The sequence below is a fragment of the Polyodon spathula genome, chromosome 9 (assembly GCF_017654505.1).
Source record: "Polyodon spathula isolate WHYD16114869_AA chromosome 9, ASM1765450v1, whole genome shotgun sequence".
NCBI lineage: Eukaryota > Metazoa > Chordata > Actinopteri > Acipenseriformes > Polyodontidae > Polyodon > Polyodon spathula.
The window spans coordinates 28027927-28053473 of NC_054542.1; the positions used below are offsets into that span (position 1 = coordinate 28027927).

The following is a 25547-nucleotide window of genomic DNA, read 5'->3' on the forward strand; positions in this document are numbered from 1 at the left end:
TATATATACGTATGTATAGGGCTATTTTTAAATCGATTTTCAGTCATGGACAAAATTGAGCTCCATGCTGACAAAATAATAATAGACATTGCGATACTACAATAATATTGTATGATTGTATGTCTTTAGAATATATTACTAAACCATTTTTAAAGATTGATAATATTTTGACACGTAAAACCTTTTACTATACAGTAAATAAATCTTTGCGATGACACATCAACTACATCTGACTAAAAGTGACATTTTTACAGGGAGAAAACGCTTGTCAGCTTTTTTAACACTCGGCTTAGTAAAAAGAGATATGTAAGTTACAATATAACTGAACACTTTGCATCGCACATATATTTTAAAGAAAGAAAGAAAGAAAAAAGAAAGTTGTGTGTGAACACATTACTATAGAGCTGGCAAATAAATGACCAGATAGAAAATGTTTTGATGTAGTTAACCTCCCCTTTAATCAAACTGCTGCCGCGCCTTCCTTTTGCCTTACTGTGCTTGCGCGATCCACTTTTTCCCCGGTCTAATAATTCCCTACGACAGTTCCCAATTCCAAACATAACACTTGCAAAATATTTAAAATATGAACATGCTGGGTTCATTGCAGTCATCAGCTGCATAGATTAAACACTCAGCAGAATATGGCAACGAACAAGTGAGTACAGACATAAATTGTTTTACTGTCACTTTAGTGTCTTAACAAGTTGTTGTATTTTAAGCAGTTGAATATGGTAGCAACCAACTTGCTCCTGAAGTGGCACGCAGCAATTGAATTTGAAGCCCTGATTTGTAATTTTATATATATATATATATATATATATATATATATATATATAAAGAATAAACAGGAAACAAAAGCAAAACAGGCCAGGAAACTTATTTGACCAAAAGTGTTTTGCCAGTGTTATTGCAAACACTTGCACAAGCAAATGAGACAACTGAGCGATTTTTATGTTTCATGCTTAATATACTGTGTCGTGACAAGTATCGTATCGTGATCCTCGTATCGTGAAGACGCTGCCGAGACCCAGCTCTATTTAATTGACTGGACCCTCAAAGATACTTTAATGCCAAAAATCAATGTACAATCGCAAGTATGAAGAGATTCAGCAAGGCTCCCAAGCACTACAAACCAACGGAAACACAGAATTACATTTTTTTTAATGGAAAAACACAAAATCACATATCGAAACGTTGGGCAGCTGGCTCTATGAGCTAAAATATATATAGATAGATAGATAGATAGAGAAAAAGGAAGTCTGCTGTGTACCAACATGATCTATAAGAAAAAAGAAAGGATATTTCAGGTTACTAATCAATTATCAGGACATTTCGGACTGTAAGTCCTTTATCGGCTGAATACAAAAAAAACAGTACTTTAAGAAGTTGATAAAAAAACAAACAAGTAGTCTTTTAAACAAAATTCCAGAATGTTAATGATGTTGATGATCTCAGAATAGAATGTTCATTCCAAATTTGTCCAAAGTGCCCAGTTTGAAAATAATTTCACATTCTTTTTGCTTCCTGTCAGCATTAATTCCACAACAATGAACTATTCCACAAATTATGATGTCATCTATAGTGTGGTCATCTCTGTTAAAATGTCTGGCGAGGTGTTAATTCGTATACAAACTATGCTAAGCGCTATGTTGTTTCACAAATGTATAGCTTGTTACATGTGATGCAGCCAATGCAATATACTATTCCTTTACTAATGCAAGTAAAAGTATCATGGATAGGAAATGAGGATTTTGCTCCCTTAACTACTGTGTTGCTGTGAACGTATTTACAAGTAGCACAGCGTGACCTGTTGCATGTCAGTGTCTTTCTGGGTTGAGCTTCTGGGCTGCTACAGTACCAGGTCTAAAAACAAACTACTTAACTGTAAAGCTGAGCCGTGGGGCATTGGGGTGTCACAGTGGCAGAGAAGCAACGCTGTCATCTGTCCCAGTCATTTTATTAAAAAAAAATCCAAGGAAAGGATTTTCACTTGAAGAATCAATAAAACCTTGACTTCTATCGCTGAAACACAACTTATTATGTTGTATTTTCTATTCTTGTTATAACCATGCATTCCCAGTGACGTTTTAATGACTCACGCTTTCAGTAATTAGCCTTGCAAGGTAATTCTCTGAGGAACCCACTGTGTAATGATGAAGTCAGATAGCTCTCCGCCACTGGCATGTCATGATTATTGCCTTGTGTACCTCTGTTTGTGTTGTCCTGCATGATGTGCATTAGTTGTTTCACATTATAAAATGGGTATTTTAAATACTCTGTCCTGATTTGGTCAAAACAGGTCACGTAGGGGTGTTGATATTACAGCATATCACCATGGGTTGGCACTTTTAAAAAAACAAAACAAAAAAACAAAAAAAAAACAGGCAAATCGCTGGCAGATATCCATACACCTAGAATTTAAAAACAAAAACAGCAGACATATTGGAATTTATCGCAATAAACAACACCATGAATCTGAATGGGACATCAATGATTAATTCAAGTAGTGAAAAAAAGCAAAAATATTCAAATAAATTCAAAACTCGTCATTCTGATCGCTCTGTTCCTTCTCCCTGAACTATTACGTTTCCCTATCCCATTTTGAAAATAAAAAATATCTCAAATTTTCAGCTTTTCACAAAAGATTTGGGTCCCTCTTAAAAGAGACTCTGGGGTTAAAATGTTTTGTTGCCGTTGCTCCCGCTGTCAGTTCTTCGGTCTGCCTGCCTGCTGCCACCGGACCCACCCCCTTCGCAGCTATGTGATCTGCGCTGAACATTTATGAATTAATCTCGACAGTTCCTGCCGTACTTTATTTGTCCGGTAGTTCTCCACGTTACCAAGCTGTAAATTGCAACGTCAGTTTGATAAATGACTGACTGATACTATTGCAGATCTTGTGAGGAAGGGTCTGCGTGATTTAAAATAAAGGCAGTCTTATTTGTGCTGCGTGATTTAAAGGCAGACTCATTTGTGCTGTGTCATGAATAAAATGGGCAGTAATATTTTACTTTAAAATGTAATGAATAAACCAAGAATTACAAAAAGTGTAACAAATCAAAACTGCACTTTCAATCGCAATGTTCATTTCAACATCTGAAATTATTTTTTAATTAACACATTTTTTTTTATCTTTTAAGGGACTATTTTTTTATGGTCAGGCAGAGATGGAAGGATATTTAATAAAAATGACTTTTTTTGTTAACTAAAACACTTTTTTTTTTTTTGTTTTGTTTGTTTTATGTAATGTTGGTTAATCCATTTTATAAGCGCAATAAGGCACTTCAGGGTGTGGGATATACTCTAATATCCACACGCCCTGGCTGGTTAAAGCCACTCGGCTTCGCCTCGTGACTTATAACGCACCCGGGGCGTGTGGATATTAGAGTATATCCCACACCCTGAAGTGCCTTATTGCTTACATATAAAGTGATCTTTGTCTTGCTGGCTATGTTTTTTTTTTTGTTTTTTTTGATAATCCACTTTCTGTATGTCATTATTTAATTTTCAGCAGGTGTTGATTAAGATGGCTGAGAGTTCCTACTACTTCCTACTGATTTTAAAGTGTACCATTGCCACGGTGTGAATTAATACGAAGTTCCTCAAAAATCATTTAAAATTCAAAAGGCTTGTGTTATCTGTCAGCTATCGACAAAGATAGAATAAAAAATTCATATCGGTGAAAAATAATATAGGCTATGTGAACAGAAACCAAGGTGGTGTTTTTTCAGAGTCTGTTTTATTCGCTTTGAATGTCAGTACTATTTTAAGCACTGATCATGCTTACTCCCAATAATCCCTACATTTATAGAAATAATGAATGAAAAGCTCTGGTTATCGGGTGTCGTGCTGTGTTCATGCGCACTGCTTTTTCCTGACACTGCTTATTATTGGTTTCTGGTAAAGCCATCTATAACATAAATGTGCTGTGTACTGTAGTGTGATGGATTTTGTTTCTGTAGAAAGTGATTGCAACAGATATGCAGCCTGCAGTGGATGCTAAAATGCCATGTTTATGTATTTTAATACAAAACTTGCAGCTCAGTGCTCCCACACTCAGTTCAGTCCAGCTTCAGTGTGCATTCTGTAATGCAGCAATCCAGCTTGCATGAATCACTAGTGATTTCAGTTGCCAAACAGGCACAAAATGAATTGCTTACTGTATATCTGAGTGTTTTACAAACTTTAAGTGATACTGATATTATGTACACCCTTGGGGAATTTTTTGGGTGCCCTTGTTAATTATTCAGTATTTAAAGCAGCATAATAAAATGGCACTCTCTGAGATGCAGTATTTAAAATACATGTATGCAGTACCAGGCACTCCCTGGAACCAATAACACTGGATATGACGGGTCCTGCTGTATGGTTCCAGAAGTTTCATTGCTGGATCGAGATTGTGATCAGTCAGCTCTTCTGCTAAATGTGCTACTGTACGTATTTGACAAGTGTGCTTTTTTTAAATGAAAGTTACCAATTACTCCGCAGAGGAAGTGAGCTGAGCCTGCCAAACTCACTTTACTTGTGACCTGGGTCTGATTGCAACTTAGATCCCCCAGTGAGAGAGAAAGAGAGAGCGGCCTGTGGAATGATATTAAGGGTAATGTACTCTCTGGCAGCGTATGTTAAAGAAAATACAAATTGGACGTTGCTGTGAAGCGTTTTAAATAGCTGCTGGAAATGCCAGTCGGCTCTAAAGCACTGGCAGGTTTTTTAATGTATTTTTTATAGTAGTGCTCTACTTGAGGTTTCACGTTTTGGTAAAAATCAATATTGCCACTCATTACTGTACCATTCTCTTTTAGAACACATTCAGAGATCGGAACACGACAGTACTATATGGGAAACATAATGATACCGATTACTTGCAGGTATGCAATTGCAATATTTTCCTCTAAGAAAGCAATTTTTTATTGAAGTTTGTGTCAGCATGTTGTTTGTCAATCGGGGGGGGTTGCTCGACTGTGCCTTTTGTGCTGCATAATAAGTTTTGTTTGTATCTCTAGAGGATTTGTCAGGCTCTGTTGTTGTACAGACTTATTTGTGCACATGTGTTCTGAGAACAAAAGAAAAAAATGAGAAAGCTAGAGAATAGAGGCCTGTAGTGCCTGCTGAAAAACCGTCACGATTTATGTGTTATCTGACAGAATGGATGGGGACCAGTTGTTAAGGGCTTGGATCCCAGCCTTTTGCAGTGCTACATCTCTTTTGTTGTGTAATCAGTGCTTGGCAGTCACTGCAGTGCAGGCTGTTGTGTTTATCTTGGAGTCGGCTTTATTCAGATTTTCTCTATGGAACTCTGCTAGAGTTCTTTACTCAGTTCTAGCCTGGATGTAAGAGGTTGTAGACTCTGGTGTTTGGCACTCATTTATTTGAATAATGTTTAGTTATTAATTGCACTTGGCTTGTTATTGTTGCAACCCTTTCTCAAGCTGTGTGATAGGGGTCTTTTAAATGGAATTAGTTTCTCTTGACGGAACTGTTAGCTGCTGTGGACAGAATCATGTTTTTAGACAAAACAGTATCATCATACTCAATTTTCAAAATTTCTTGCTTTTTATTCTTTTTAAGGCTAGGGCGATGCCTAATTTTTCACGATCGATATATCATTCTGCAAAAAAGCAGATTCATCGACGTTTTGAAAGGGTAAAAAAAACACAGTAACTGGATTACTGTGTAACATTGCAAGTAACGCTTTAAAAACTATTATGAATATTATTACATTGATTTACATCAGTTTAGTAATTAAGTATTAATTTTTTTAATTGTTTTACCTTATTTGTGTTTATTTGTATGGAGCATAATTCCTGCCAAATTAAAAATAAATAATTAATTAAATTATTAATTACATTTAATTGTTTGTTTTTTTCATTTTGGCACAATCTTTTCGCTAGTATTTCTCATTGAGCGTCAATCATACTGGGAGGGAGGGACACTGACGCTGATGTGTTCGATTATCTACCAACTGGTCTGCTGGTTAGTCAGCGTGGAATCGAGAACTGATGGCTGAAGAAACCATTCAAATATTAACATCCTCAAAAACATGTTGATAAATAGGTGAACATTTAACTCAATTTAAATAAAATAAAAAACAAAAACAGGTAAAAGGACTGTAAACTGCATAACGAAGTAACAGACTTCCTGGAACGGGAACCATATATACCACTAGTCCCGGCCCCTGTTTCCAGCAATAGTAGTCCGTCACACAGCTCATTTGAGCTCAGTGAGAATTGTTTTGCACAGACAAGAACTGAAGGGCTCGTTTCTATTGCGGGATCGTAAGTTCAAATATGATAGGTCTTTCGATCAGAATCACCTGCAATCAGTGTGATCAACGTTATACAAATTACAACAACTGTATCAAACATAAAAACAAATCAGTTTATATTTGAGTGGGGTCATTTTGGGATGCAGGGCATACGGTTTGGCAACAAAAAATAAATACATAATGATTTCCATTACATGAGATTAGATGTTAAAACTTCATGCTGATTTGAACTCGGCTCTCGCCAAGATAAGCACCAACTAAGACGTGGCTTTACAGTAAACTAATAGGATCCATCTGCATCTCCATCCATTTGTGTTTCTTTCCATCAGATGATGTAGATATCCTTCTGATTGGTGTTGATTGCTGAAGTGTAATGCTGCCTCCAAGGATCAGCTTAATCTGCCTCACCAGCGCATCAGCACACACAACGGCTGCGATGCTGGCTTCGGGGATCAACCACAGTGCGGTCTCCCCAGCGCATCAGCATGACAACCATTTGGATTGAGCTAAGCAGGGTACATCTCTGGGGTCTTCAAGTGGGCACCTTCTGTTCTCTGCGTTTCGTTGACTAGCCCACGACACCTCAAGAGGGCTCAACAGTGATTCTGGAGTGCAGTATCGCCCCCCTTCTTACTTACCCATACATCAGCTTTGCTTTCTTTCTATTGTTTTTGAGATCCCCAGCCGGAATCTTTCCGTCTCAACCACAGCCAGTTGCTGCTCCTTTCTGCTGCTTCAGATAATTTTTTCACTTTGCGACGAAACTCTTGGCCACTGAACCCGACATCTCTGAGAAACCGGGTTGTAGAGGGTGCCACAAATCCTCGACAACCCACCTCCACTGGGTAAACCTGGACTCTCCATCCTCACTGTTCCACTTCAGCAGCTGGTTGAGCATACCAAAGTTTCTTCCTCTCATACGCCTCATCCACAGCATCCTCCCATGGCACTGTTGACTCTACCAGATGAACAAGGCGTGCTGATCATGACCACAAGACAATGTCTGGTTGAAGGTTAGTGGTGGCAATCTCAGGTGAAAAAATAAGCCGTTGACCAGCATCTGCCAGCATCTTCCAGTCTCTTGCAGCTTCAAGTTGTCCTGTGCGAGGCTTGGTTTTAACACCTTTTCTTGGTGGTTGCTCTCCTGGACGGAGGAATATTGTCTTTTCTGTGTAATGCTTTGGTAGAACTGGTGGCAACTTATTGGTCAGGTTGTGCTTGTCTTCCAATGCTAAGGCCAAACATCGCAGCACCTGGTCATGGTGCCAAGTAAACCATCCTTGGGTAAGACCCACCTTACATCCTGTCAAAATGTGCCTTAATGTTGCAGGTGATGAACACAAAGGACATGAGGGATCCTGACCCACCCAGAGGTTTAGGTTCTGTGGTGAAGGGATTAAATCATATGTTGATCTGATGAGGAAACTGATCCTGCTCTGTTCCATTGTCCATATATCTTGCCAGCCGATATTTCATTTTTCCACAATCATCCATTCTCCCTGCCTGGGGAATAGCCTTTTTGTTAGGAAATGTACTAACCAACTGTGAGACCTCCCAGAAGACAGATGTATTTAACCTGAAATCATGTGAAACACTAATTATGTGACTTCTAAAGACAATTGGTTGCACCGGAGCTTATTTAGGTGTGTCATAGCAAAGGGGGTGAATACTTATGCAATCAATTATTTTCTGTTTTATATTTGTAATTAATTTAGAACAATTTATAGATTTTATTTTTCACTTTGACATTATGGACTTTTTTTGTGTTGATCAGTGGCAAAAATTCCTAATTAAATCCATTTTGATTCCATGTTGTAACACAATAAAATGTGGAAAAGTCCAAGGGGGGTGAATACTTTTGATAGCCACTGTATGTGTACTACTGTTTTCAAAATCCACTATAATTGGCCTTTTTTTTAAAAAAGGAAACCGGGTCTGTATTTTAGTACTGTAATACACATGCATTACTGGTGTCTGTTGGGATGGTTGCAAAAATATACAAATCAGTAACAGATATGCAGGCTGTGCTTTTAAGTATGTAGCCTATTGTACTGGTATACTGCTCAAATAGTAGTTTTGCTGGTTAATACATTTTAATCAACTTTTTTTTTTAGTACCGCAACAAAATCAACGTTTTCAAACAGCTTGGTTTGTGTGGGTTACATTCTCCTCAGGTGTGTTTGCGTTATGCAGTCTGACTACTTGTTTGTTGCAGGTATCAATTTCGTTCAGTGTCGATACTGTGTTAATAGTAAACCACAGTTCCTTACTACTGTCTGTTTGAAGCATGTGCAGTAATCTTCTTTGATATGAAAAGCCTGAGGTATTTCTACTAATCTTCACATCCAGTGTTTGCCAACTAGGTCACAGCTGTTAAAAGGAGGTCGGAAGGGGGACTGAAGGAAATGGTTTCCTGGCTTCAGCTAAAACTAGGAGATTAAAGGAGTTGACTGGGTTGCTGCTATTGATAGGAATGTAGTAGTTAACAAGGGCAGTGCTCCCTGGTCTCTTACTTGTGTGACATTGTAAGCTGAGAATGTGTGTGTTTGAAAACCCAACCCAGATGTAGGTGCTTTTATTAAGCCATATACAGTAGTAAGATAAAAATATTAAGCATGAATGCAGTCTTCAGTGCATAATAATCTGTTTGAGCTCTGTGCTCTAATGAGTCACCTAGTGGTACTGTGAACACTGAAACCTGAACGCTGCTTTTCTTTATAGACGGGCCCTGTGGGTTTCCATTGAGATGACCATAACATACAGTACATAAACATGTACAGAATAGTATACAATAAGAATTAGTGTGACATACATACATAAATACATAACAGCTTAATTTCATTTTGAGATTTCAGATAAGGTACAGATATTTGAAATTGATTTACAGATTTTTAAATATGTTGCTAGCATGGTGCGACAAACTGTCATTTACAGATATCTCCTAAATTACTTAGTTTATTTAGAGATATCTAAGGCATTTTAATATATCTCTAAATTACTTCCTGTGGAAATCCTCTAATAAACTTCCTGTCCATTTAAAGATATCTCTAAATTAACAGGATATCTTTAAATGATTTTATAGAGCCCTATGAAATCCGTTTTTATTTTGGATTTTTGGATTTATTATTTTCTGATTTCATATTTTTTTTTTCCTTTTAAAGAAATGTAATTCTGTCTTATTTTTATTTGTTTGATACATTGACAACAATTAAGTAGCCTTATAAATGCATAAAACATCTTCAGAATTGGAATGCAATGGTGGGGGGGTGGGGAAATGATGTGACAAAATATACAACAATTTCAACAAAACACCCTGCAGATACACAGTATATGGTAAAAGTAACACTTTTCAAATCGCTTTTTAAAGTAGCAGTTGGTAATATTTCCAAGCTGACAGTAACACAAGTCCACAGAAGTAAGGGTCTCTTACAGTGTCAATTTAATTAAATTCATATAGTTAAAAAAAAAAAAAAAAAAAAAAAAAAAAAAAAACTTACCTGTGATAATGTTTAGCGCACTGTGGATATCTGTTCTCTCATCGATCACCACTGAAATCTTTTTCACGTGGATTTTGGCCAGCACTGCCTCCATGTGCTTCTGATAAACACTGGGCAGGTGAACCTGTCTTAGTGCCGATTCATTTTCAGGCAAAGCTCCCCCCGCCTGCAATGTTTCACGAGGAAAGGTCGTCTTCATTTTTTCCACTGGGATATCTTCAACAAACTCTTGTCTGTAGATTTCATACTGTCTGCAGTTGTTGTCTATAGAGAGTGGGAACCTCGCCACTACTTATCATATTTGGCACAGTTCTTCAGGTGGGTTTTTGACATGAGATGATTATTGCATGTATAGTTTAGGTTTTTGACAGCATTTGCAGAACATCATACCCCCAATTCATAGAATTCATTTAGGGAGCTGACTAGCTCTTAACTTTGGAGTCAGTCTGTTGGTTCTGAGTTTAAGCAGCGGTCAGCAATGTAGTTAATGTATGGTTACAGAGAAGTGCAAAAACACAATAAAACATATATAATTATGTGTGGGTGAGCGTGTCTTAGTTTGAAGCCTCCCTGCACTGTACAAAATCTGTGCACATAGGTTTGTTTTAAATATGCAATTTCAAGCTTCATGCTCTACTGCCAAAGGTTTTTTTTTTGTTGTTTCTCGTACAGTGCTGATTGTTTTGATTCCGTCTGTGTTCTCATTAACGTGGATTTCATAGCGCTCTAGATTTAGAGATCTCAGGAGGCTGTGTGGTCCGCTGGTTAAAGAAAAGGGCTTGTAACCAGCAGGTCCCCGGGTTCAAATCCCAGTTCACTCACTGACTCACTGTGTGACTCTGAGCAAGTCGCTCAACCTCCTTGTGCTCCGTCTTTCGGGTGAGACGTTGTTGTAAGTGACTCAGCAGTTGATGCACAGTTCACACACCCTAGTCTCTGTAAGTCACCTTGGATAAAGGTGTCTGCTAAATAAAACAAATAATAATAATCTCTAAATGAACAAGAAGTTATTTGGAAACCTTAAAACATTTTAGGCTGCATTTACCAAAGCAGCAGACGCTAAGTGTATCAGCTAAGATTCTGTGTGTCTTTAATTTCTGATTTCCTCCCCTTCATTTGTAGGTGGGTAACTCAGGAGGCTGACTAAGCACTCCGGGCTTCAGAGAAAGGGCACCGTAGAGGGTCAAGCTGCCTTTCCACACGTAGAGATACTTACTGTAGAGCGTGGCAGACCTGACTCTGCAAGATTATTCGTACCGAGTACAGTACTTGAGATGATTGCTTAAATCAAACAATAATGGAGCTGAGTTCATCCAGTTTGCTGTGATGTTGGCTTGTCCGTGGATTAAATCTCTGCCACCTTGTGGCTTCTACTTGTACAGTAGTTACAGTACAACCCATCACCCCCCTGCCATTTTTTTTTGTCTTTTTAAAAAGGGCAATGGTCCAAGTTCCGTTGTGTTGCGGGAGCAGGGCTTTTCTTTCCACTTTGGCTGAAGGCCTCTGCTTTATTTGCCTTGTCAGTTCTGCTTCACTATTAGCTAATTGAACTGACTGTCTGGCTTCCTGCTGCCCCTGTAGCATTGTTCTGTTACAGCAGTAGGCTAGTTGGCTTCTGGTTAGCTTTGTTTTGTACAGTTCTGACCTCGTGGCAGTGTAGTAAAGATACAGCAAGCTTTTTGCAGTCAGCTCTGCCATATATGTATCTGTTGGACAGAGCCCATAAACATGTACAAATTGATTACAGGCCTGCTGATTTTTGTAATGTTTTATACTGCTAAACACTCAATATAAAAACAACATATTTATTCAGTTTATTTTAGCATTTCTAGATGTTTTTCACTGCCTGTTTCTCAGAGTGCGCTGTCCTCTAAACAAGAATGCAAAGGAAATACCTAAAGTGATCCTGATCCTGCCTGTTTCTCAGAGTGCGCTGTCCTCTAAACAAGAATGCAAAGGAAATACCTAAAGTTTCTCAAATATACTGATGCTAGTTAAGACATGTTTTAGGTTTATGAAGAGAAAGGTTTAGTAAGACTGCTGTCAGAGAGTAAAGAACTCTGTCTACTGGAAATAGCTCAGGACCATGTACTGTACAGTATGCAGTGCCTTTGGTTGTTGATCAGGGATTTAAGTGTGTACGAATACACTAGTGTACCCATGTTCTCTTCACAGGATGATAGTGCTTGTAGCACCAACACACAGACCCTTACTAAAATGCAGCAGAGTAACTATTACAGTGCCCCGACTGGACTCACTATCACATGAGCAATTTGTGTGGATCAACAGTATAAAGTTGTAGACCCTCGTATTGATGTAGTTCAGCCACCAGAAATGTATTTGCATTAGATGGCTTGTGTCACATAAAAAGTATGTTGCATTAAGTTGTATATTGTTTAATTACATTCCTGTTTAACTTGCAGTGTAGTTTAGGATACTGTAAATTACAATAAGATTTTCACCCACACTCAAGGTCAGAGCCATATAGCCCATTCGTCTATACAAAGAAAACACAAGGAATTGAACGTATTGTATCTCCAATGAATCGCCTGTTTTTGTAGTCTTAATGATTACTGGTTATCCATTTGGAATGCAGTGTGAGAATTAAATAAGAAAGTAGTAAGCAGAAAGAAATATATATATATATATATATATATATATATATATATATATATATATATATATATATATATATATATATGGTACAAAAACACGGCGACACTGTGAACTCGGTAATCATGGTATAGAAAAATGGCTGCGGTTTCAAAACTGTGGCAGTTTATCCCGCGGTTTACCGTAAAACCGGTATACCGTGACATCCCTAATACACACAGACAATCTGTCCTTAAAGAACTGCCAACATTTGAATCCATTTTTTTACATCTGAGCACTAGGAATAGGATGTTGTCTTTTTTTTCTTGCAGATTTTTGTAAAGCACAGTGCTATAGATGAAACGTAGCTGTGTCTAGGGGTTTATCTGCTGTCAGACCATGTGACTTACAACACAGGTACCAGAATGCAACAGTTTATCTATAGCGCTGTATTTGAACAATTAAAAAAAAAATATATATATATATGCATCAGATTCTCAGCGTAACAAAAAGGTGGATCAATAAATAACAAATTGCTTAAATAATTCATTAACGCTCCTTTAAATGGCTTATTAGAAAGGGCTGCAATTGAAATGCAGACGATGTCATCTTAATAGCTCCCACTTTTTCCCCAGATCTGAAGAGAGAAGCAAGCATCTGTCACATGCTGAAGCACCCGCACATTGTCGAACTGCTGGAGACGTACAGTTCCGATGGAATGCTCTACATGGTCTTCGAATAGTAAGTTAAATCCACCCCATGTCCCACCCTGTCGTTCTGGGCTGTGCTCCAATCCACATCATATTACTTAGAGACTACGTCACGTTTATCGTATGTATTGTAGCCTTGTGTATGTTAGTGTTCAAGTTGATTTCAATTTTAGATATTATTTGAGAGGAGGTGTACCTGCAGTGTACAAAAAATGAGCAATATACATTTTACATTATATATATATATATATATATATATATATATATATATATATATATATATATATACACACACATATATATGTGTGTGTATGTATATATATATATATATATATATGTGTGTGTGTGTGTGTGTATATATATATATATATGTGTGTATATATGTGTATGTGTATATATAATTTCAAAACTGTGGCAGTTTATCCCGTGGTTTACCGTAAAACCGGTATACCGTGACATCCCTAATACACACAGACAATCTGTCCTTAAAGAACTGCCAACATTTGAATCCATTTTTTTACATCTGAACACAAAAAATACCCCCAGCTAAAACACCTGGAGTACACATTGTGTTATTCAGATCCATCCACAGGGATGCACTTTCAGATGTTTTTGCAAATTCAGCTATAGGAGAGGATTTTGTGCTGTGGTAGGTATTGCACAGCATGCAGTCATTTTCCTCTACCTCCCCATCATTGTTCATCTTCCAGTCTTTCTTTTGCACAAAGATTTAAAGTGTTTACAGTAGGTTCAAAGGTAGATCACCAATGAGGTTGATATTAGCTGTACACTTACCAGTCTCCAATTACATTGATTATAGCATGCTGTAGCAGAATAATGAAGTGATTTTTCTTCTTTTCTGATCACTGTAATCTGTCACAGTAGAGTGCATGTCCTAAACTATAGTGTATGCAGTAGGGGCGTTTTGTTTCTGTATTATTTTTCAAATGTTTAAACTTTAGGCTTACATTTTTACATGTTGAGAATGTTTTGTAACTAGTAAGAAAAGCCATGGGAAAACCTTCCATCACTGTTTGTGTGTAGCTCCGCATGTAGACATCATTTAAGTGTATCTGCAAACAGTAGTCAAGAAATATTGAGAAATCCTTACACAGGATACTTTTTCTAATATGTGAACTTTTAAGGCTGTCACCAAAATGTACTTTTGCTTGTCTCAGGCACATGCAGTGATTTCTTAATCAATTAACTATATGAAAAATGATCTTAAGCTCAGAATCAAATGTAGCAATTCACTGTGAAAATTATTAAAGCCTTTGGTGTAATTAAAACATTTAACTTTGCAAATTATATTAACCTTCCCACTGATGAGAAATCATAATGTATTCAGTTTTGAACATTTAAAACCCTTTTAACATTTAAATTGCAGTTCCAATGCAATGTGCTGTGCGTTGAGCCTTAATTAAATATTTATGTGTTAGTTCACAGGAGGTTAACAGTAAAATAAACTTTTAAAACCGTGGGATCCCTAGAGATTTTTATAGGACAGAACAGGTCTCTAGAATGTAATTACAGAGCTCCCTCAATATTTCACAGTTATAATAATATGTAATAATGCACAGGTTCGGGAAATCTATAGCTAGTCCATGCTGAAAGTAAATAGCACATGTACTACATTTTACTTTATAAGGGCTCTTTGCTAACTGCAAGTCAAATCTCAAGAAAGAAGGAGCAAATTAGGGTTGCACAACCTTATGAAATTGCATGGGTTTGAGTTCAGGATAATGAGTTTCAGACTCTGATTAATTCAGTATCATGATCTCAACTGTCCACTGTTGTCTCACACAGTTTTACGCCTGTATTTCTCAGCGCGCTAAGCAGTAGTTATTGTCATCATACTCTTTTAAAGCACCAATTAAAATTATTTTCAATTTACTATGCTGTAAAAATGTTTAAGTGAAAGCGATTTCTCATTGCCGCTTGCGTCTCTAGATCATAATAATATTTAGTGCTATGAGAAATGACATGCACTGTCTAAATGGTATATGATGTTGAGGTCTAAACTGTCATGCAGTGTAGTGTTGAAATTCTCTATGCATGCTTGGTTCCTCCAATTTCTCCATGGAGAAAACACTCAGTGTGGGTTATTGATAAAAGGCAGTCATTTATAAATACTGGCTGTGTCAGTTGCTGCTTGTGAGCAGTGATGTTTCTTATTTCACTGTGGCAGCTAACTGCATTATCTGATGTTTGGGTAACCTTAATGAGATTGGAGCACATACAGTACTGTGCAGAAGTTTTAGGTGAAGTTTTAGGGTTTTAGGTGTGAAAAAATGCTGTAAAGTAAGAATGCTTTCAAAAATAGACATGTTAATATTTTATATTTATCAATTAACTAAATGCAAAGTGAGTGAACAGAAGAAAAATCTACATCAAATCAATATTTGGTGTGACCACCTTTTGCCTTCAAAACAGCATCAACTTGGAGAACTAACCGCAGTTCTTCTGTGGATTAAGGCAGCCTCAGTTGCTTCTCTCTCTTCATGTAATCCCAGACAGACTCGATGATGTTGAGATCAGGGCTCTGTGGGGGCCATACCATCACTTCCAGGACTCCTTGTTCTTCTTTACGCTGAAGATAGTTCTTAATGACTTTCGCTGTATGTTTGGGGTTGTTGTCATGCTGCAGAATAAATTTGTGGCCAATCAGATGCCTCCCTGATGGTATTGCATGATGGAGAAGTATCTGCCAGTACTTCTCAGCATTGAGGAAACCATTGATTCTGACCAGATCCCCATCTCCATTTGCAGAAATGCAGCCCCAAACTTGCAAGGAACCTCTACCATGCTTCACTGTTGCCTGCAGACACTCATTCGTGTACAGCTCTCCAGCCCTTCGGCGAACAAACTGCCTTCTGCTACAGCCAGATATTTCAAATTTTGACTCATCAGTCCAGAGCACCTGCTGCCTTTTTTCTGCACCCCAGTTCCTGTGTTTTCGTGCGTAGTTGAGTCGCTTGGCCTTGTTTCCACGTCGGAGGTATGGCATTTTGGCCGCAAGTCTTCCATGAAGGCCACTTCTTACCAGACTTCTCCAGACAGTAGGTGGGTGTACCAGGGTCCCACTGTTTTCTGCCAATTCTGAGCTGATGGCATTGCTGGACATCTTCCGATTGCGAAGGGAAATAAGCATGATGTGTCTTTCATCTGCTACAGTAAGTTTCCTTGGCCGACCACTGCATCTACGGTCCTCAACGTTGCCAGTTTCTTTGTGCTTCTTCAAAAGAGCTTGGACAGCACATCTGGAAACCCCTGTCTGCCTTGAAATTTCTGCCTGGGAGAGACCTTGCTGATGCAGGACAACTACCTTGTGTCTTGTTGCTGTGCTCAGTCTTGCCATGGTGTATGACTTTTGACAGTAAACTGTCTTCAGCAACCTCACCTTGTTAGCTGAGTTTGGCTGTTCCTCACCCAGTTTTATTCCTCCTGCACAGCTGTTTCTGTTTCAGTTAATGATTGTGTTTCAACCTACATATTGAATTGATGATCATTATCACCTGTTTGGTATAATTGTTTAATCATACACCTGACTATATGCCTACAAAATCCCTGACTTTGTGCAAGTGTACCTAGAAGAATTGATGCTGTTTTGAAGGCAAAGGGTGGTCACACCAAATATGGATTTGATTTAGATTTTTCTTCTGTTCACTCGCTTTGCATTTTGTTAATTGATAAATATAAACTATTAACATGTCTTTTTGAAAGCATTCTTACAGCATTTTTTCACACCTGCTTAAAACTTTTGCACAGTACTGTACTTCATGCCATCGTTGAGTTGTCTCACGTGGTTTTAAATCGTTTGAACTGAGGATTTTTTGCATGGAACAAGGTGAAAATGGGAGCCCAAAGTACATCAGCAAAATATAAAAAAGCTTACTTATTGTAAATTTTGATTAAAGTTCTTCCTCCAGTTAGAGGTTGACTGAACTGTGCATGATGCTCTGGTGGCTGAGCTACTGCATATTCATGCTGCTTTGCTATATTAAGCAGAAGTCTGCTGTAGTGAGGAAAAACAGTAAAGACTGTAGTCTTCTATAAATACAGTAGAATCAGCCCAAGGTTATTCAGGTATCCTTCCACAATAAATTCCATTTAAGGCTTGGATCATCTACAGCTCACCTGGTTTAAATAATACGAATGATCCAGTACTACAAACTCAATAAGTCTTAATATTTTACAGAAGCCTGTTTTTCAGAATGCAGGGACATTGCCCTGCCTTTTTTTTATCAATCTAAACAACAGCAGATCTAAATGTCTCCTGGTACTGAAGCTCAGCCAATTGAGCAGCATTAACAACAGAGAGCTTCAGAATAACCCCAACACAAACTCCCAGCAGCAAAAATGAAATAAATCCATTTAAACTTGGAAAGCACATATAAATCCCATTGCAAAAATGAAATCAAGTCATGTAATAAACTAGAATGGTATCTTGCTCTAAAAAAAATGTTTACCCTAGCAGTATATCTAGTCGGGTTCAAAAATACAAAACAAAGGCAGGTCCTCACCAAGTACAGACTCGGTGACTATAGCCTGGCCATTGAAACTAGCCGGCACAAAAAATCTTGGATAGCCAAAAAAAAAAAGAGGTTGTGCTGTCACTGTGAACTGGGAGAGGTCGAGACAGAGATGCACTTCCTGTTACACTGCCCCCAATACAAAAAAAACAGGGACTCAGTCACAGAGAAAAGATTCTGTTAGGAGAAGAGCAGCAGACGGCAGAGCTCGCTGCCCAGCATGTAGCCGCCTGCCACTACCTGAGAGAGACAGCCCAGACACTGCACGGGAACCACACATTATTGTTCATGCTTGATACTTAGGGCGTCTGATTTTCGGCTGAATGCTTTTTTTTTAAATCGGGTAGAATTATTTAATTAAAAAATCGGGTGGATTTTTAATTTTTTTTTTTTTTATCTATAATCAAGAAAGAATAAATGTTTGATAGAAATCAGGTTTTATTTAGAAAGAAAGAAAGAAATGCTTAATCACAAAGTTTAAATCCCCAACGTATGTATTTCCACACATTGGGGTATGCAGACTTTTGACGACACCTATATCTCTCCCCTTTCCCTCTCTCTCTCTCTCTCTCTCTCTCACACACACACATACATACACTGTATATGGAAGCATTTCTACGTACCAATCAAGTTTTATTTTGTAGTGGAATTGCAAGCAAAATTGCACACAGAGCATACTTAGCCTTTTGAGGCAGGCTTTGCGCAAACCAGAAAAAAAAGCATATTCAATATTAGTCACATTCATAGTATAAAGTAATCATTTTAATACGTGAAAAATGTTAACTTCATGCAGTAATTTACCCCCACTATAATGACTTGTACTGAATTACCATTGGCATCATAGGAGACTAGCCAACGTGGACTCAGAAAAGGATAATCCTGTCTGAAAACTTTGAAGAAACCACAGCAAGGATGAACACAAAAACAGCCTATGACGTCATATAATTGAACAGCAAATAATGGGGGGGTTAACCCTTACCAATACCAGAGGACACAGTTGGAAATTAAGGGGAGATAGACTTGGGACACTTGTCTACTCTTTTAAGACTCAACTTGACAGTTTTGAGGCCGGTCAGCTACTAGGAAATGAATGAGAGTAAATGGGCCGAATAGCCGTTTCTTCTTTTTTCCTAAAATTAATTTCCCTAATATGTCAATAAAATGCCACTTAATCTTAATCTCCATTTTATAACATGTCTTTTTTTTTTCGTCTTGCAGTATGGATGGTGCAGATCTGTGCTTTGAAATTGTAAAGAGAGCAGACGCTGGCTTTGTATACAGTGAAGCGGTTGCAAGGTACGTATTTATTTAACTTCAGTACCTTTGTAATCTTAAAATTAGTTAAGTAATGAGGAGGTTTGTTCTTCTGAAGTGATGGCTTGTGTTGGGACCTTAAGCCTTTTCAGAGATTTCTGCAATGCTGACTGCCAAGACTAGTTTGACATTAATTGTGATACCACTGTCAGTCACCACTGCGGAACTTTTTTGCTGTAAAATTTAAGAAACAGTGACTCTTCATTGGTAGCAAATTCATAACATTTAGGGTTACCACAGCACATGTGGGATGTCTTGCTTGGTAATACTACCATGCTGTCCCTCTTCAAAAACTGGAAAATATTTAGTTAGAAAGTTGTCTTTTATGAGGTGAAATGGGCCACAGATACCTCTGCTCTGACTGGTTGAAAGGATACATGATGCATCTTTAGAACTGTTTGCCCAGATTTGATTTACTATTTCTTGGAAAAATACTGAATATGAATATATATCTGATCCCATGAATTGCCAGGGATAGTATTGCTGGAATAAATGTCTTCCGTCAACATGTATTGTAAAACCAAACTACATTACACAGTAATATTATTATTATTATTATTATTATTATTATTATTATTATTATTATTATTATTATTATTATTTGGTAATACATGTAGTGAGCCAACAGATGGTGCTAATTAAATATTAAAGCTGTGAGACTTTCAGTTTTATAAATTATACATGTAGCTTTGATCATTCTTTATTAGCGCCTTAATAACAGGGGTGCTTTGAATGTGCAGCCACTTGTCTTTAGCAGCTCAATCTTTTCATTCTCTTTGCTGACTGGGTAATTCAAGATTCACTGTATTTAAAATAGCAAAATGTGTAATTGTGTATCTCCTGAATAAGAAACTCCATCCATCCTGTTGTAAGCCATGGGACAGTGGGTCAAATATAATATCTCATAGCAGGTATTCAACTTTGTGTTTTTTTACTGCTACAACTGGAGAACCCTAAAATATTTAAATGCTTAGAGGATTTATTATGATGACTTTTCTATAAATGTTTTATTTGAATGTATTCTGTTTTTATTTGTATTTAATAACAGACCAAATTAAACCTGACAGCTGTCAACAAGAAAAAAAATGAAAATAAAAAAATAATTACATCATAACTAATCCTCTATGTGGGACTCAATAATGCAGTTTGCAAATCAAATATAAAGACAAAACCCACTGCTTAAATATGACGTTCAAGACTTGCATCTACATTAGAAACCACAGCATTTATTTAGTGCTCGGCTGTTTCGGTATTGACATACTGTAAGCCATGCTATGTGGTATTTTCTGTGAAACGGCCCCTTCCCCTAAAGACTTGGTAGAGCGATTACCACGGTTTCTGGGGTTTCAGTAACTGGAACTCCACTTGAATTCTCTTTCTTAAAGCACACTGTTTTCAAAAGGAAATTATGCAGTCGAACATACTTATCGCTTGCTTGACCTTGCTCTGTAAAATGAAGGGTTTTTTTTGTTTGTTTTTTTTTTACTTTTGTTTATGAACTCCTTGGGGCTTCAGTAATGCTCTTGTCTAAATTGCCAACCCCTGCTGCATTTTCAGCTTTGCATTTTCACCAGTGTCATTGGCTTTTTGCCACCTTTGCTAAAAGTGCTCTTCCCTATTTTCACTGGAAGTTTTAAGTGTGAAAGCTTTTATGTTCAGTTGAGGTATTGGGTATAATTATTTGTTTAAATTGACTCCTGTCTGAGGGGAAAAAGAGAATAAAATTCTGTATTTGCAATGGTCTAGTTTACTCTCACAGAGAGAGTTATGAGATTTCCTTAGAACCATCACATTTGCTCTTCATAACTCAATGAAATCCTTGGGGTTTTAAAGCCAGGCCCTTACTGATCAAGCTGCAGCCGTTCTGCTGGAGACAAGAGGTGATGTTTAGATTTGAAGAAAAAATAAAACATAAAGATGCATTTACTAAGATGCAACTTCAATTATGCATATAAGAACCATTATTGATGGCTGGTTTGTGCAAAGGAAAAAAAAAAAAAACCAGCAGCAGTGACATACAGAGAAGCTAGTTTCACTGGCTGTAGTGCTGTACCGGTAAGAGACGTTGAGAAGCAAGCCAACCGCTTCTTTTCACTCAGCATGCCCGCCGTGCAGCCAACCCAAAGCTACATCATCGGAGGACAACGCAGCTTACAGGCAAGCCTGCAGGTGCCCGGCCAGTCTACAGGGGTCGCTGGTGCGCAGTGAGCTGAGGACACTCTAGCTGACCTAAGCCCCCCCCTCCCCAGGTGGCACACAATTGGCTTCCGTCCACGGTCGGCAGTGGAATAGCCTGGACTCGAATTGGTAACGTTCAGGCTATAGGGCGCAACTTGCACTCTACGTGGAACGCGTTTACAGGATGTGCCACTCGGGAGCCCCCTCGGGTTTTACATACTTGGATTGATAATGAGCAGTACCCACACACGGAGCGTTTTATGTTTAGAAGTGCTTTGTTTAGAAGTGAAAGTGGCATGTTGGATTATTTTTTTTTTTGTATATGTACGTGTGTGTGGCGGAGAGTCAAGTACTACAGAAGAGGAAGGGAGATCTGTGTCACTTGCATAACGTCACTGATTGTTAAGATATGGCAATACACCAATATTTTTCAATTATTTTTTATAATGGCCTTATATTGAATGTTGTTGTGGTTATTATTATTATTATTATTATTATTATTATTATTATTAGCAGACGTCCTTATCCAGGGCGACTTACAGTTGTTACAAAATATCACATTACAGATAGGAGCAGTTATACAAGTACAGTAAAATCAGTAGAAAATAAGATCAAATTCAAAGTAAAATAAAGAATACAGCAAATTACATTTAAGAGCAGTTAAACTTATAGTAAAAATATGTGCTTATACGAGTAAAGTCTGTTAAGAGCACGTAGTAAGTATGATCAATGGTAAGAACAATTTCAAAAAACTTGAATACAGATATCTGTAAGAGTAAAATTAAGTACAAGATACTGGAACAATTTATAATTACGAGCAGTTTAGAATATGGCAAGGTATGGAGCAGTTCAGTGCAAGTACTGATACAGTTGAGTGCCATAAAGTCCAGTATAGTCGAGAGTTGTGAGGCTTATAGATTCGCTCTCAACAGCGGCCTTTTTATGCTGTCTGCTGTAGTACACATACGTATTTGCCTTGTATTGTTTATTTTGGATATTTGAATACAGGAAAATGTTGGCCTCCTTGTATTTGAATAGGAAACTATTTGAAATTCCCATCCCTAGTTTCTACAGTTGAAAACAGTTATTGTATTTTCATGTAAGGATTTTCATTCAGTGCACAGAAAGCGTTCCACCCGTGAATAGAAGCATGGGATGTCTATGGCCATTTAAAAAAGAAAAAAATCCTGTCTCCTTACCTCTCAAAGTCTCAATCACCTGACACATAATCTCTTCAACATGCTTTGCTTCAAATTCATTTCCAAATTACTTTTTGAAAACCTTCTTCAGTTGTCAGTTTTCTTTAACCTTATTTTCTCGTTTCACAGTCACTACATGCGACAGATTCTGGAAGCACTGCGCTATTGCCATGACAACAATGTCATTCACCGGGATGTGAAGGTAGGTCCCTTTTGTATTTAGCACACTGTTAATTTGACCTTTTATTTTGAACTTGGCATTGGTCAGGTAATGCCAACTCTCAGGGGTTTTAGTGAGTTTTTTGTACAGAGAAATCCTGGGAAAATATTGGGAAAGAGAACATGTTGTTCTAATTCTAAAGTGCAGAATATAAGTATTTAATATCCTTAGTGCTTTTACATGTTACTATTTCACCTGATAAACTTTTTTTGAATGTATTACTGCATTAAACTTGCTTCCTACCTTCTGAAATTCAGCATGAAACAAGTAAACCTCTCAAGGGGAAAGAAATAACTTGAGTTATTGGGTTCGTTGCCTTGCATTAATTTTAGCAAGGGTTGAGAAGCACGATACAGGAGCCTGAATAATCAAGTTATTTAATGCATAAACAAAAAGCAAAGGGGACAGGAAATGCAACTGTTTCCAGAGTATGAAATTCAGAAGAAATGAAACCTGACACTATGCTTGGTTACTTTGAATTAGCATATTTCTGAGTAAGACGCAGTTTAACAGACGTGGCATATCTGCTATCTGCAGCTGCAGAACAAACCCTTTCCAAGAGTGTACATATTAAGAGATGTCTAGCTATTAATGCAGAATGACTGTTGCTTTACGCGTTTTGATTGAAAGCCAGAGGCGGACATTCTGATAATATATTTTCATTTACTGTATAGTTTGAACTTTTTGCCCAATTGGCGTCTCATGTAATTAGAGTTACAGTCAATTGTCAGAATGCCTTTTTTTAAATGTGTTAATTTATATAAATGCTTAGCACAACACATGCATTGCACCTTTATGAATTCTGTAAAGAAGGCCCCTATTTGTACTGAGACTATGGTTTTGAAGTTCCTTATATACGGTTGTGTTTGTATAACATTTGTTTCAGTTTTATCGTTTCCTCATGCTTTTGGTTTGCCATGTTAAATATACTTTACCATGTGTCTGGGTTTTACAGTGCTTACTTACTGTTTACCAGGTCTTCACTGTGCTTTATTAAACGTTGCTATCCTTTTACTATGGAAAACTTTTATAAGGAAAGTCACACGTCATCATTTATAATGCACAAAGAACCATTACAATATTAATGATACAATTAATACAGTTAACAAATAAAATAGCTTGTGACTTTTAATCAAGGAGCAAACACATTGCCAAGAGTAAGTGAAGATAAATATCATCTTGCTGAAACTAGTGCATCTCCTGCAGTACTCTGCCATCTTCTTGAAATGCTTTGAAACAGTAGAATGAGAGGTCGGAATAAAAATATGAAATGGTAACAAATTATCTACAAAACGTGCATTACTTTGTACAACTTGCTGTGTTCTGCCACATTACATCACAGGTAGTGTTCCAGCAATTTCAGGTATTGCATTAATGTAATCAAAGAGAAACAATGGGGGGGATTCTAAATAGGAACGGTAAGTCTCAGAGGATCACATTAATTGTAATGTGCATCCCTTTAATAATTTACCCATTTAAGCAAAATAGCTAAGAACAACATGGCATCACTTCAGTATCTGACGACACTGGGTTGTAGAAAGCACTTCTAGTGAAACCTGTAACTAGGGCATCAGACAGCAGCACAGAACACCTGTCCTGGCAGGCCTGCAATGCATGCATGCTGTTTATCTACATCCCACTGTAGCACAGTCTGTTATCATAGGAACAAGTCTGCTGAGGCTGGCAAGGGAAAGCTGGCCCCTTTGCAAAGGACTGATGATTACCACTTGCACCAATAGGAATGTCTACTTCTGAATCATCACAGGGGAGCCGTGTGGAAAGCAAAAAGCTAATTTCACACACTACACTGAAGATTTATTCTTTTTAAGATGACAGAAGCAATTCACTGTATTACAAATTCAAAAAGATGTGTTCTAGATAATTTCACACAATTGCAGTTCTTGTGTGAAATTCTTTGTGATTTCAAGTGATGTGCGGCAAACTGGAAGCACGTTGCATTGTTCACCTCACATCTTACACCAGTGGTGTAATAATTCCTACACCAGTGGTGCACGAGTGGCCATTTTGAAAACAACTTTGAAACCGACTTTAAATTTCTGTGTCAAATTGTGTGGATGTTAACAGTGAAAATATAAATTACACGTATGTTATTTAAACAGTTGTAGCAACACGTGAGGACGTACAACATTATATTTTTTGGAACCCCACTACTTTCTCTTTTAAATACTTACAGAGGTTTAGGGGTTAAGTTCTACATATGATAGTTTTGAAAAACCAAAATCACACATGTGACTTTAAAGGGCTCTCAATCTCCAAACCAAGATGGTATATTTCTGTTCAGTGTGCTCAGAGCATTCAAAATGTACCATGTCCTGTTGCTCAAACTGTCAGGTTGTGAGGTTATTAAACAAAGATCACACAGACCTCTCCTCTGTTTTGTAATGCATAATACAGTACTGTGTTATGCATAACTTCACAAGCCAGAGTTCTTGGGTGTTAGAAATTCTCTATTTTATTGTAAGTGTTGGAAATGTTGGCACTGAACCCTTGCCTTCTAGACATCCTAGTGTACAGTATCTTATGATGACTTTCAGGTCTTTTGACAGCATACAGTGTGTATTGCAGCTCTAGTCTTCATTATTTTAATATTATTATTCTCAAAACCTTCCTGTCAAAGTATTTGCTTCATCCCTAATGATTAGTATTGGGTATATTTGTTTATATATACATGTTTATTTTATGGGAAAGATTTCTATCTAATCTATAATGCATTAAAGTTTCTCTGAGGCTTTTGTGGTGTTTCATTACCTCCCATTCTACTGAGAGAAGAGTGACTTATCTAAATAGATATACATCAAAAGAAAATGTACAAGAATGGTATTAAGGAACTGATGTAAGTAACAAAAAACATAAATATATATATATATATCATGGTGCAGTCTTTTACCCAAAGATGACGTGATCCAGTTATAACCCATCTAGGTTAAATGCTTAAATGTGTTCTGTTGTCCATTTAAAACTAATAATAGAAATATTTTTTTTGAGAACCTTAGTTTTCAGTGCAGAAGCTAAATAG

The 25547-nt window shown here is 37.4% G+C and overlaps 1 protein-coding gene across 1 annotated transcript in view; it reads left to right on the forward strand.

The window, feature by feature from the left end:
• LOC121321066 (peripheral plasma membrane protein CASK-like) overlaps nt 1–25547 on the forward strand; it is a 198376-nt gene that overhangs the window by 77301 nt on the left and 95528 nt on the right. The window contains exons 3-5 of the mRNA XM_041259976.1: nt 12993–13098; nt 18818–18895; nt 22420–22492. Of these exons, the coding sequence (XP_041115910.1) occupies nt 12993–13098; nt 18818–18895; nt 22420–22492 (257 nt within the window). The remainder of the gene's footprint in view (nt 1–12992; nt 13099–18817; nt 18896–22419; nt 22493–25547) is intronic.